Below are 13,771 nucleotides of genomic sequence, written 5' to 3' on the forward strand. Positions count from 1 at the left end.
AACAATTCCCAGTCTTATCGATAGAATGTGCTACGCTATCAGTGTACGTAGATTACAATGAGCGAATTGTATGCATTCCCTGAGCGAACACTTTCCGAAGCTCATAAGCTCAGAAGTGTTTCAAACGTGATCAGCATCAGTTGTTTGGAGAAGCATTAAAATGAGCCAACCCGACCTTCCCATCGTGGCCACGCGTTACGGACCAGTACGGGGCGTAAGGAAAACAGCCGCGACCGGTGTCGAGTACCTTAACTTTCAAAAGATACCCTACTGTAAGCCACCGGTTGGTGAGCGTCGATTCAAGGTAGACCGAGAGCGCAGATATGAGAGAATTCTCCAGAAATCGTAATTGTTTTGGTTGATCCTTTGTTTGTTACATCATCGTAAAAGGATCTGGAGGTGCCGGAACCGTGGACCGAACCGCTGGACTGTACGCAGCAAGGTCCGAGTGGATATCAGTTCAACAAGCTGTTGAACAAGATCGTTGGCAGTGAGGATCATCTGTACATAAATGTGTACACGAAGGAGGTAATTGTTGGATGTGGTTTCGAAATGAACAAGATTTGAAACCCATCCCATCTCACACGTTATGTCGAATCATGCTGCCCAGATAACAGATATTGTTTATTCATGCTTCCGTGGCATTATCACTTGATGTTTTCTTATCATGGGTTTTTGGTTTGCATCTGATTACATGGCACCCTCACATGCTAGACAATACTTGCAGCTGTTCTTGTTTGCTTGTTCTCAAACTATTTGTGCACAATTGAGCAAAATACATGCCCTTACCACCTCTTAGCTGAAACCGGAGAAATTACGTCCGGTTATGTTATGGATACATGGTGGAGCATTTATGCGCGGTTCTAGCGGAACGGAAATGTACGGTCCGGACTATCTCATTAGAAAGGACATCGTGCTGGTTACTTTCAACTATCGCATTGGAGCATTCGGTAGGTACTGTGTCTGTTTGCCATGTAAAACTCTGACTATAACATTTTCTACATATTTTTCGTAGGCTTTTTGTCTCTCGATTCGAAAGAATTGGCGATACCTGGCAACGGTGGTTTGAAGGATCAAAATTTAGCACTCCGTTGGGTGCGTGATAATATCGCCCAATTCGGTGGCGATCCGGATAATATTACACTGTTCGGGGAGAGTGCGGGTGGTTGCTCGGTACACTACCACATGGTGTCGGAACAATCGAGAGGATTGTTTCGCCGGGCGATCGTGATGTCGGGATGTACGCTGAACAATTGGTCTACAGCGCCCAGGCGTGGTATAGCCGAACGATTGGCCAGAGCGCTCGGGTGGAATGGCAAGGGTGGCGAAGCGGAAGCTTTCAAAGTACTGATGGAAGCATCCGCGGAGGATATCGTTAAGAAGCAGGATCTGCTCCTAACTCCAAACGTATGTATTTGATTTGGCTAGATGATAAGCGCACATCTCTCACGCAGTTAATTTTATTCTTTATTTTCTGAAGGAGCTGGAAAACCGTTTGCTGTTTGCCTTCGGTCCAGTAGTAGAACCATATCTAACGAAAAACACCTTCATACCGAAGAAACCGCTGGAAATGTGTCGCGAGGCCTGGAGTAACGATATCGATATACTGATCGGTGGTAACGCCGAGGAGGGACTGTTTTGTTTGAGCTCTATCAAAGAAAATCCCGCCATAATGGAAAATCTTAAAAATTTCGAGTACTTGGTACCGACCGAGCTAGAGCTGGTACGAGCTTCGCAATTGTGTCGTGAATACGGTTTAAGGCTGAAAAAGTTCTACTATGGTGAGACGAAACCATCGTTTGATAATCGGGATGGCTATTTAACGGTAGGAAGATAAAACATTCATCACCCGTTTCGTATGCACTTCAGGCTAATGCAATTTTTTCTCTCTGCCTCTTCTCACCTTAGCTAATGACCGACAAGCTTTTTTGGCATGGTATTCATCGCACTATCTACTCCAGGACTAGGTCGCCGAAGGTGGCAAACACGTTTGTTTATCGATTTGCGGTAGATTCCGAAACGTACAATCACTACCGTATTTACTTCTGCGATCGGAATGTGCGCGGAACGGCTCATGCCGATGATCTTTCGTATCTGTTTAAAAATTTGTTCAGCCCCGTGCCGGAAACCGATACAATGGAGTATAGGACGATGCAAAGTATGGTAAGTTTGCTGTGCGGTTTTCAATTGGTACGGATGTACATTTCTAATGCACATTTTATAGGTCGAGTTGTTTACTAACTTTGCCATACTGGGTACTCCAAATGGTGGAACTGTTGGAGATATTTGGGAACCGGTCGGGGCAACGGTGGATGCATACAAATGTTTGAACATTAATAACGTTGGATTGAGCTTTGTTGACTTTCCTGAAATGAAACGCATGAAGCTGTGGGACTCAATTTACAACAAGAATCAGCTGTATTAAAAGTTGTGAAATTCCTGTGGTTCTGTGTATGTATTAGAATAATACAGCTACATGCTTACGAAACCATTTATTTTAATCGTTTTTATGGGTATTATGGTAAAGCAAATGTAAAATATACATCTAATGGATTACAATACATAGATTGAAGAACTGGAGCAAGTTGTGATAACTAAAGGAAAGATAAATTTAATACCATTTTGGTTCCAAATAGCAATTCTGATAATATTCAAAACGTATGCATTGTAATCAACAAATTATATTAATTTAAATTGGTCGATGGTGCTTCCTGCGAGCAGACATATATGTTCGGGTGTCGCTGGTATGTCTAAAAGTTGTAAAGAGAATTTAGATTTAGTACGTTTCGTTATGCTGCTAATTCCCGGCAATACTCACCGATCGGATACCATTCGTCGGAAAGACCCGCCTGCTTGCGTGCCGAATTCAATGCCATGCGAAGGGCAAACAGCAACGAAACGGTCAGATTGAGCGCTGGTTCACCGGTTGTTTTGGAACGCAAAACAAACTTTTCATTGTGTGTTCGCTGTAGAAACTTGACACGAAAGTCTACCGGAATGTCCTTTGCACCGGGTGGTTTGTAGTTCCAGGAGCGATTCGTTAGTAGCTCTCCGGACTCTCCATTGTAGACCAGTTGCTCCGTAAAGTACAGTCCAATGCCCATCCCAAACGCACCCTCGATCTGGCCGATATCGATACCAGGACTGATGCTCTCGCCAACGTCTTCCAGTATGTCGACACGACGAATCTGGACGTTACCGGTTAGAATATCAACCTCGAGCTCAGAACACGCTAATCCCCACACGACGTAGTGCTGCACTTCGGTCGTCTTATACTGATAGAGTGCACAGAGATCGACATGCTGCTGGTGACATCGTTGCGTGATGGCTTCCCACGTGTCATCGGGATGCTTCTCTCGGACAGGATCGATACGGTTGCGTAAGATCTCGCAAGCCTTCAGTACGGCGTAGCAAGCTGAATCGCTTGTCATACTGCCTCCGGAGACGATTGCGTTCGGTGAGGTAATGTTGGCCATGGCTTTTACCCGTATCATACTCGTCGGGATGCCCAAGGCACGGGCGGCAACCTGTGTAACTTTGGTATTTACACCCTGCCCCATATCGATACCACCTGTTGTAATGGCTACGGTTCCATCTGCATGGTAGATCGAAACCAGTGCGTGTAGCGAACCCATAAAGTACTGCGGATATCTCATCGGTACGATTGCAATACCTCGCTTGATCCAACGGTTGGTTGCGTTAAATTGTGAAATCGCAATTCGACGTGCTTTGTACTGCACGTCCTCTACAAACATTGGCAGTAACTCTCGCATCATACTATCTTCGGGGAGGTTTTCCATGCGTACGGTCAGAGGGTCTAGTCCAAGTCGATGCGCAATATGCTCCATCATGTTTTCCGCCATACTGATTCCCTCGTTTGTCCCCGGGCCTCGGCAGTACGTAGTGCCGGGCGATTCCGTCAGTACACTGTGTCCCACTACCTTCCAGCAGTTCGTGTCGTAACAATTGCGATAAAACATGAATGTGACTTTCTCTACTGGGTCGTTCAGGCTACAGCCAGCATCCTGATAGAATTTGTTGAGCAATCGTTGCACTTGACCGCGTTCGTTAACCTCCATCTCGTAGCGACTGACGCATGCGGAACGCTTCCCGATCGCAGCCATATTATCTTCCAGTGACATGATCAATCGTACTGGCCGTTGCGAGAAATGTGCCGCAATGGCGCAGGCACAGGCGACCTGTGATGCTCGTGAAATTTTCGATCCAAACGCACCACCCAAGCGTCGAATGCGGAAGTTGAGACTGTTTTCCGGGACCAGCAAGGCACGGGCGATCGCGATCTGGCAGATGTCGACCCACTGTGTCGCGCTGTACACGTCCATACCATCATCGATCGGTACGCACACGCACTGTTGCGATTCCATGGAGAGATGGAACTGACTTGGCAGATCAAAACTGCCCTCCAGTCGGATTGATCCTCTACCGGCATCGTATCGTTCGCCAACCTGCACCTCATCGCTAAGATGTATGCGCTCGGTGCGACCAGCCTTGATGACGTCTTTGACTGTGGGCAGAATGGGTTGACCATCCGGTGGACCGTACTCAACTTTCACCAGTTTTGCTGCTCGGTACGCTTCGTCGTATGTTTCGGCGAGAATAATGCCTACCGGCTGACCGTGGTACAGTACACGATCGCTGCAGAATATTTCCTCCACTTCCTTATTGTCCAGCTCCACCGGCATAAAGTTGTTGGTGCCGGGTATGTCCTGCGCTGAATAGAACGCAACCACTCCTGTGCGTGCGAGTGCTTCCGTTGGGTCTATGCGCAGAATATTGGTGCGTGGTTTTGTGGCTAGTACGAAAGCACCGAACAGCTGCCCGGGAAGGTTCGGAATGTCATCGGTGTAGTCTACTTCTCCGGCTGTTTGGGACAGTCCTTCCACTTTGGGCATATGTTTCGTTACTGGCCAGTTCTCTTGTATGGTGTCATACGTTTGTTCACCTCTTGAAAGCATGCGTTTAGATAGCTGCGAACCACTCGAGTACAGTGCGTTCAGTTGAACGCCACGATCTTCGGCGATGCTTAGTATCGCTCGGTAGAAAAGCGTCATTGCAAGATGCTTCCGATATTCTGGAGTTGCGTCCGGTAGTACATGGTTCGGTGATATCGTATTGTTGAGCAACTCTAATGTCTCTCTCAATACGGTATCTTGGAAGATAGCTTTACCGACGAGAAAACTCTCAACCTGAATAGCATGGGTAAAGCCCGGATTGATGCCGCCGTAGCAGATGGAAGCAGTACGCAACAGACCGGTATCTTGGAACTGCAGCAGAAACACTGCATTAACGTACGCGTGTGCATTTTGTGCTCGTGGCATCACTTTGTAGGTGCGTAAAGAATATTGCTTGGGATCGAGCGGATAAAGTAAAATGTTCAGTATGATGCGCTTGCTCATATTCATCGACAGATATTCCTCGACCGTGACGACTTTCGTAGAGGTTGTTGAAGTGGCTGAAAAAGGAATAATAAATTGAGTACCGTAAGTTTGTTTGGAAGTTATTGTTTGTTCACCCACCAATTGTTAAACGTGCGCCAACACCTTCGAGTAGTAGATACACATCGGAAGGGAAATCGCGGTACTGGTGCTTAATGCTTAGATTGCCAGCGATGGTACCCGCGTTGCGTACTGGTACGTTAGCGATCAGATCGAGATGTTTAACCATTTCGCGACAGTACTCATACCCGTTTGTAGCGGTTGCCTCATCCAGGATGGCCATCAGTTCGGTCAGTGTAACGTTGGCTCCGATGATCAACGCATCGTTGAAGTAGTTGACTCGTAGATCTGCCACCGAGGTGATGTCGATGAATACATCCAGGTTGTCTGGTCGTCGATATACACCTGAAATTTTCGATGACTTATGAAATGACCCAAAGATCGCTCAGGTCGAAGAATTCTTACCCGTGGCAGTGTTGCCAGCAACCAGCATATACGGACGTGATTCTATGTTATCAAAAATCCGAAAGATTGCCTGCACGTTCTCTACCTTATACCACTCTCGGCCCTCCGAAAACAGCAAGTGGATATCGTTCGCTTCCTCACACTGGGCAGCCATCGAGCACTTGCCGATGCAGGGTTTTCCGTTTTGACTTTTTGGGCAAATCCTGGGAACGTCCTCTATATCCTGACACAGATCCAGCAGTTTCGGATCTGCGTCAACCGCTAGCGATTTGAATGCATCTAGTATCGGTCGATAGCCGGTACAGCGACAGATATTGCCACCGAACGAATTCTCAACCTCCTCCATTGTAATCTTTCCCTTCTTCGCTTCCAGCAAGCTGTACATGTTCATGACCATGCCGGGTGAACAGAATCCACACTGGGTCCCGTTGAAGTGTGCCAGACGTTTTTGGGCAGCATGATACCCGTCCAGCTTGTTGCCGATGCCCTCGATCGTAACGATATCCAATCCATTGCAGGAGAACAGTGGAAATAGACACTGAAAGACGAAAATAGACTATAGAGTAAGTAGCAAGTCTATGGGATGTGTGATCGTTCGATCATACCGAGTTCACCGCACGTGATATGATATCCTTCGTAACGGGATGCTGGCTGCTAACGTTGACGATGCATGCACCACAGCCGCCCTCGCGACACATGAATTTGGTACCTTTAAGCTGTGCATGGTAGCGCAGATAAGTTCCGAGCGAGGTATCGATCGGGACGGTTGCGCTGTTCGCTATTGGGAGAGGGAAGTAGAAAAGCGAAAAATAGAAACATAATAGCACATTATTTAGGCACCTGTACAGATACAGCGAGGTTGCTGATAAAGGTAGAAGGCGATTGCACGTTGCCTGACGGCTGTATCTATCGCGAGAGCTCCCAATTATTGACCTGCCACTCCTATCAACACCCGAAGGGTCTAGATGGCAATTTATCATTGATACTAGTGGCAAGACCTATCCTCATCGAGGCGTTCGATCGCACGGGACGATAAGATTTGCGACTGGCTTTGCGCACCTTTATGCACCTTCCCATTGATGGTGAACACTATTTGCATGATTGTTTTGTCGACGGCGCGTTGCGATGTTACACAAATGGTTGCAAACTGTTTACCAGGTTGTACACCAGCGGGCACGATCTTACCGCGTACGCGCGAATCGCGAGTTAACGAGAGACTAAAGTCGCAACTTCTCACCAGTTGGTTGTTTTGTTGGGGGTTTTTATAGACCCCGAATCGAATGCTCCTCTTATCACCTTCGTCTGTTTTTGTGACGACGCCCGGTGACGACGACGAGAGTTTCACGTGTTTGTGGTGCGTGAGAGAGCGAATGCTCGTGCGCGCGCCGTCTAGTATGATGGTATTGGTACGATCGACGGCATTCGTTCCACGTGAACAAAATTTAAATCATCACCGGTTGGGGGTTTCTGGTCGCTATTAGTCCTGCGCCTGAACCGGTTCAAGTGTTGATGAATTGATACTTGGCAAATTTGGCAACACAATTGAGAGGGTGTAAGGTCGCGTCGAGCGCCAAACGGAGTTTGATGTATGGGTAGATGCGTGGGAATGGAGCTGGTGAGTATGATTTAATTTTGAACCTGATACAAGCGTTTATCAACAGAAATACTGCTTAACCCCGGTATCTATTCCCAAGAAGATAAAATTTATTTATTTTTTCTTTCATTACGCTTCTTATCAAACACTGTTTGGGTTATGTTACATTACCATGATTTCTCCGATGTTTTTTTAGACAAAAGCGAATAGTCCTTCGCGATTATTTCATTGTAGATCTAAGCTCACGACGATTACGGTATTAAAAATGCTCTCGAAAAGTGAAAAAAAACTTTTAATTTGTTAAGATCAGTATGAATTAGTGTTGGGTGAATCTGATTCATATTCTTGAAACTTAATGAATGATTCTGAATCTCCATAAATAGATCCAACTACTATTCCGCGTCCAAGCAGTGGCAGTGGCATAAGCCGCCACTGCTCATGAACCGTTTGAGAGTCGTTTCCTGATTTGAATGACTTCTCACTAAAAGTTCATATGAATGGCTCTTCTCTAAAGATTCATTCAGCGCATCACTAATAAGAAGCTTACGTTATCTTAAGCTTACGTTATCTTAAGGCAGAGATCTAAATAGTCTCATACAATGTAACCCCAAAACTGTTCTTATATTACATTCTTTCATGACACAAACGATACGATTGGGCAGTCGGTCACTAATTGTTTTAAACAAATGCTTTATTGTACATTTTATAGGTTATTGATTCTGCACACCTATCCCAGTTTTCCAATATATTTCAATATAAGTATTACATTTTATTTAAAAAAACAAAAAAAATATGATAGACTTGTAAGGAGCCATAAGATTCCCTGTATGAAACCATGTTTGAGGAGCCTCAGTGCAAATTATTCCGCACGTTTAAAGTCTTATTTGCTTGAACAAATTGAACGACTAATTCAACAAATACTGTTCTACAGAGTTGCCCGACGCCAGATATACCTGATCCGGTGTAGATGGAGCCCCGAGCTGAACCCATTCGTTCGGCAAACCCGCATCGGTACGTGCTGCTCGGACTGCATTACGCAGGGCGCACAGTACCGACACGGTCATGTTCATGGCCGGTTCACCAGTTGCCTTGGAGCGTAGGACTCCAGTCGCATTGGAGCTCTTTTGCAGGAAGCGCACCCGGAAATCAATCGGAATGTCTTTCGCTCCCGGCGGTTTGTACGTCCAGGTACGGTTCGTCATCAATGCACCCGTTTGTGGATCGTAGATCAGCGCCTCGGTCAAATAGTAACCAACGCCCATAATGAATGCGCCCTCAACCTGACCAATATCAATACCGGGGCTCAAGCTTTCACCGGTATCCTCCAGGATATCAACACGGCGCAGCTGTACGTTGCCGGTCAGCACATCGATTTCTACCTCTGTGCAGGTCAAACCCCAGATGATGTAGGGTTGCAGATCCGCCGCCTTGTACATGTATGTCGCACAAAGGTCCACATTCTTGTAGTAGCTGTTCTCCACGATCGTTTCCCAAGAAGCGTCCTTCATCTCTTCGCGGACCGGTTTCATGCGCTCCAGCAAAATCTCACACGCCTTCTTCACGGCCTGCGAAGCAGAATTACAAAATAAGCATTCGTAAGTTTTGTGATTAGATTTGAAGCGCAGCACTATTCAACTCACAAACGACACTGTCTCGCTGGTCATACTTCCGCCGGTACAGATAGAGTTCGGCGACGTCATGTTGGCCGATGGTTTAATGCTAATCTTTTCCATCGGGATCCCCAACACGTAGGCCGCGACCTGGGCGACCTTCGTATTCATACCCTGACCCATTTCGATGCCACCGTGTGTGATGACTACGGTACCGTCCGTGTGGTAGATCGACACAAGCGCGTGGATCGTTCCGAAGTAGCCTAATGGGTAGCGCATCGGTGTGATGGCAATGCCGCGCTTCTTCCAGCGGTTCTCACGATTAAACTGCTCGATTTCCTTCTTGCGCGTATCATACTCGACATCGGCCCGGAATTGAGGCATCAGCTCATACATCTTCAAATCCTTCGGCATGTTGGCCATACGCACGTCAAGAGGATCAAGCCCAGTCGCGTGAGCGACATGCTCCATGATGGTTTCCACCATGGCGATACCCTCCGTTGTACCAGGAGCGCGACACCAGGTGTTACTAGCAGAGTCCGTAATCGCACCCTTGGCGACCGTTTTCCAAGCCTTGTTGTCGTAGCAGTTATTGAAGAACTCCGCACAGTGACCCATAGACTCGTTCAGCGATGATCCAAAGTCGTGCACGTATTCGTTGAACAGCTTCGTAATTTTTCCATCCTTTTCCACATCCACCTCATAGTTGGAGACGACACCGTAACGCTTGCCAATGGCTTCCATGTTAGCCTCGAGCGTCATTACAAGCCGCACGGGACGTTGCGTCTTGTGGGCTGCTAGAGCTGCCGCACAAGCAATCAGAGTGGCCCTGGTGCCTTTACATCCATAACCTCCTCCCAGGCGACGCACGTATAAATTGAGACTGTTCTCGGGCACGTTCAGCAGCTTGGAGATGGCGATTTGCGTGAAATCGATCCACTGCGTGGCCGAGTAAACGTCCATACCGTCCTCGATCGGAATGCAAACAGCAGTTTGGGTCTCCATGGTGTAATGATACTGACCACCGATTTCAAAGCATCCCTTCACCTTGATCGCACCCTTGGGCGCAGCCTCAAACTCTTCGCCCAACGTGCTGTACGGCATGTCGTTCACCCGATCGGTAGCCTTAGCACGGAGCACATCTTTCACGGTAGGATAGCGTGCCGAGCCCGTCTTTTCGTACTGCACCTTTACGAGCTTGCTAGCGCGATTGGCCAGATTGAAGGTTTCAGCGACCACAAGCCCAACCGGCTGCCCATGATAGATAAGCTTCTCACTGCAGAAGATTTCCTCATCGTGTGGGCCCATGAATCCTTTGAAGTACATAAAATTATTTGCTCCCGGGATATCCTTCGCCGAGTAGAACGCAACAACTCCTGGCAGTTTCTAGAAGCGTTAGATGAATGAGTTAATTGAAGGAATAAATGAAGCGAAAGTGAGCTGAAATTTCTCAAACCTACCAACGCTTCCGACGCATCAATGTTGATAATCTTCGTCTGTGACTCCGTTCCCAGCACGAATGCCGCGTACAGTTCGTTCGGGAACGCTGGCAAATCGTTTGAATACTTAGCCTCTCCCGAAGTTTGCAGCAAGCCTTCAATTTTAGGAATGTTCTTCGTAAGCGGCCAATTCTCCTTGATTGTGTCGAACGATTGTGTGCCAGACGACAGGGGACGGTCGAGAACTAATCCACCAGATTTATATTCATTTTTAACGGATACCTTTAGTTCCGGTGCAATGTTAAGCGCAAACTTGTAGAACAACGAAAGGGCCAAATTTTTTCGATACTCTGGAACAGCGTCAGGCAGCACATGGTCGGGATTCAGTTCACTTGCCAAGATCTTCAGGGCTCCTTGAATAGCTTCATTGGTTAGGAGGTTCTTTCCCTTGAGGAACTCTTCCGTTTTCAAAGCATGCGTAAATTGGGGATCGATTCCACCGAAGCAAATGTTGCTCGATACGATATTCGATCCGTCCAACTTGATCAGGAAAGCACCGTTAACGTAGGCGTGTGCATTCTGGGCACGGGGCATGATCTTGAACGAACGGTAGACGTAGATGGATGGGTCCAGCGGAGGAAGAATAACGTTAAGGAGCAGCTTTTTCTTCATATTCAGCGTAACGAACTCGGAAGGTCGCACAGTCTTTGTTTTGCCCTGGGACTCCACTGAAATAGGATGAAGGATCCATTAGAAGCAATGAAGGTATGATATTCTAGCCCACTGAGAATACTTACGAATGGTCAACGTTGCGTCAGCAGCCTCCAAGATAAGATACAGATCGGAGGGGAACTCGTGATGTTGGTTTTTGATGCTAAGATTACCAGCGATTGTTCCAGTGTTGCGAACAGGCACGTTGGCAATCAAATCGATATGTTGGACCAAGTGTTCGAGGTAGGAGAAGTTGTTGTTTTGCTTCGCAGCAAAAGACAACAGGTTCATCAGCTCGGTCAGGGAGGTTCCAGCTCCCACGGTTATGGTGCTTCCTACTGAGCTAGCTCGCAGCTCTTGTACCGCATTGGTGTCGATAAAGACTTGGATCGCATCACTACGACGGTACACACCATGGGCAGTATTGCCACCAATGAGCGTGTAGGGCTTTTCTCCAATGCTCTCGAAGATGGCAAAGATATCACTTACATTGTAAACCTTATGCCACTCCCTCTGCTCATCGAAGTTCAGATGTAGTCCCTTGTTGGGGTTGATTTTTCCAGCCGCGGCACACTTGCCAGCACAGGCCGATCCGGTCTTGGGACAAATCTTGGTAAGATCCTCAATGTCCTGGCACTTCTCCTTGATTTTTGGGTCGGCATCGACGGCCAGGGCTTTGAAAGCGTCCAGGATGGGTCGATAACCAGTACAGCGGCAAATGTTGCCTCCGAACGAGTTTTCGATCTCCTCCATGGTGACCTTCCCTTTCTTAGTCTCCAGCAAGCTGTACATGTTCATGACCATGCCGGGAGAGCAGTATCCACACTGGGTACCGTTGAAGTGAGCCAGCAACTTTTGGGTAGCGTGATAGCCGCGCTGCTTGTCACCGATTCCCTCGACCGTAGTAATGTCCATGCCATGACATGCGAGCACAGGAAATAGGCACTAGCAGTGAGAAATTTTGAAATTGGTTAGCAGGGGTTTCCGAGGCTAAACATACTGCGAAGAGCCTTACTGAGTTAACAGCATACGAGAAGATCTCTCCAGAGACCGGATGAACGCCGCTGAGGTTAACCACGCAAGCACCACAGCCTCCCTCGAGACACATAAACTTGGTACCACTCAGATGGGCATGGTTCCGGATGAAGGTGTTCAAAGAGGTATCAACCGGTACGCTCTTTGAGTTAACTGCAAAACGAATTATCGATTATTCACAAACCACCGAGGCCGCAAAATCGATCGATTACGAAATAGCTAATGACATCGCTTTATCATGTCTAATATTTTCTTTACGCGAGATGACATATTCTTATCGAAAGTTTGTTAGTATGTTTGTACGTTTTTTTTCTGGTGGCACGATACTCACTGTGATAAGGTTTCGCATTGATAGAGAAAATGACCTCCATGATAGGGCAGATTTTTTACACCGCAATAAGTGCTTTTCACGTAATATGTATGTATAGAATTACACAACACTGCGCAAAAATCACTCAAACGAAAAATTGCTTCAGTTGCAACTGTCACGAAACCGTTAAATCTTGGTGACAATTGAACACGCTACTTGCAAACGGGTTGCTAGATCTGTCTGGAACACTGGTGAAGGATTCACGGAGCACAACGATACGCTCACTACGACTGATCGTCAGCGAGTGAGCAGTGTCCGCCCCGATTGTACCGATTTGTTAGAAGAAATCGCGATAAACGCACGCGACACTTATCGGTCTAGGTCTATTGCGAAAATGTGCCCCGTCACCTTGGTCAATTGTTACAGCCAGCGGTGGGTGTGTGAGTCTCCATATGATCTCACTCAACACGGCGAATGTTTGGGGCAATTCTTGTCTGCTACTGAATGGATCAGAATTTGTCGGTGAGTAATGAAATCTCGCTATTGTGGGACTATTGCTGTAAATGGTGTTGTGTAATCGAGAATAGCACTGGGATCATCAACACATCGAAAGCTGCCCATTTGAAGTAGTAGAATATAGTAGATCGCAGTAGATGATTACATCGGCACTATTCCGTTGTTTGTTGTGCCATTGAGATCAAGTGCACCAAACATGTTAAACACACAGCGGTATAACGTATAATTTGAACAGTACTCGAAAGGGTTGTGTGGTTGGAACAAAGTTATGTTTTCATTACTTTAAAAAAGATATAACTTCATTTGTTTACTGAACGTTGTTTCAGATAACTCAAAAAAGGTACAATATTTTTTTTTTGAAATTAAAACATACCCCAAAGATGATTCGCTTAAATGACCCTTTTTTCAGTCTGTATCTATCCCACACCTAATCACCGCACATGGTAATCAAGAAGAAAAAAGCACACATTCCTCCTTTTGCATCACATTTGCTGTGTCACGCGCAGGTTTGATTGTTATTCCGGCACTCACCATTGTACGTCTTTCCGTTGATCGTGAAGGTGATCTCCAGCAGCACCATCGTAGAATTTGCACCAGCGCGCAGTCTTTACACAATTTAGAATTGAATGAATGAA

At 46.7% G+C, this 13,771-nt stretch overlaps 2 protein-coding genes across 2 annotated transcripts; one reads left to right on the forward strand and one right to left on the reverse strand.

Annotated features, from left to right (window-relative positions):
• Positions 1–160: 160 nt before the first annotated feature.
• On the forward strand, positions 161–2,425 carry LOC128716407 (esterase B1-like). The gene is made up of 7 exons (XM_053811326.1): positions 161–304; positions 391–528; positions 800–950; positions 1,016–1,407; positions 1,481–1,825; positions 1,909–2,163; positions 2,225–2,425. The coding sequence occupies exons 1-7, from the start codon at positions 161–163 to the stop codon at positions 2,423–2,425; spliced, it is 1,626 nt and encodes a 541-aa protein (XP_053667301.1).
• Positions 2,426–2,679: 254 nt separating this feature from the next.
• Positions 2,680–12,455, reverse strand: LOC128713153 (uncharacterized). The gene is made up of 11 exons (XM_053808013.1): positions 12,291–12,455; positions 11,362–12,220; positions 10,586–11,292; positions 9,156–10,511; positions 8,437–9,080; positions 6,981–7,150; positions 6,527–6,699; positions 5,922–6,459; positions 5,538–5,861; positions 2,819–5,473; positions 2,680–2,750 (listed from the first exon to the last, which is right to left on the reverse strand). Exons 1-11 carry the CDS (start codon positions 12,381–12,383, stop codon positions 2,680–2,682), a joined length of 7,590 nt encoding a protein of 2,529 aa, XP_053663988.1. The 5' UTR covers positions 12,384–12,455.
• Between the last annotated feature and the right edge of the window lie 1,316 nt (positions 12,456–13,771).

This window comes from Anopheles marshallii, chromosome 3 (genome assembly GCF_943734725.1).
Source record: "Anopheles marshallii chromosome 3, idAnoMarsDA_429_01, whole genome shotgun sequence".
NCBI classification, from domain to species: domain Eukaryota; kingdom Metazoa; phylum Arthropoda; class Insecta; order Diptera; family Culicidae; genus Anopheles; species Anopheles marshallii.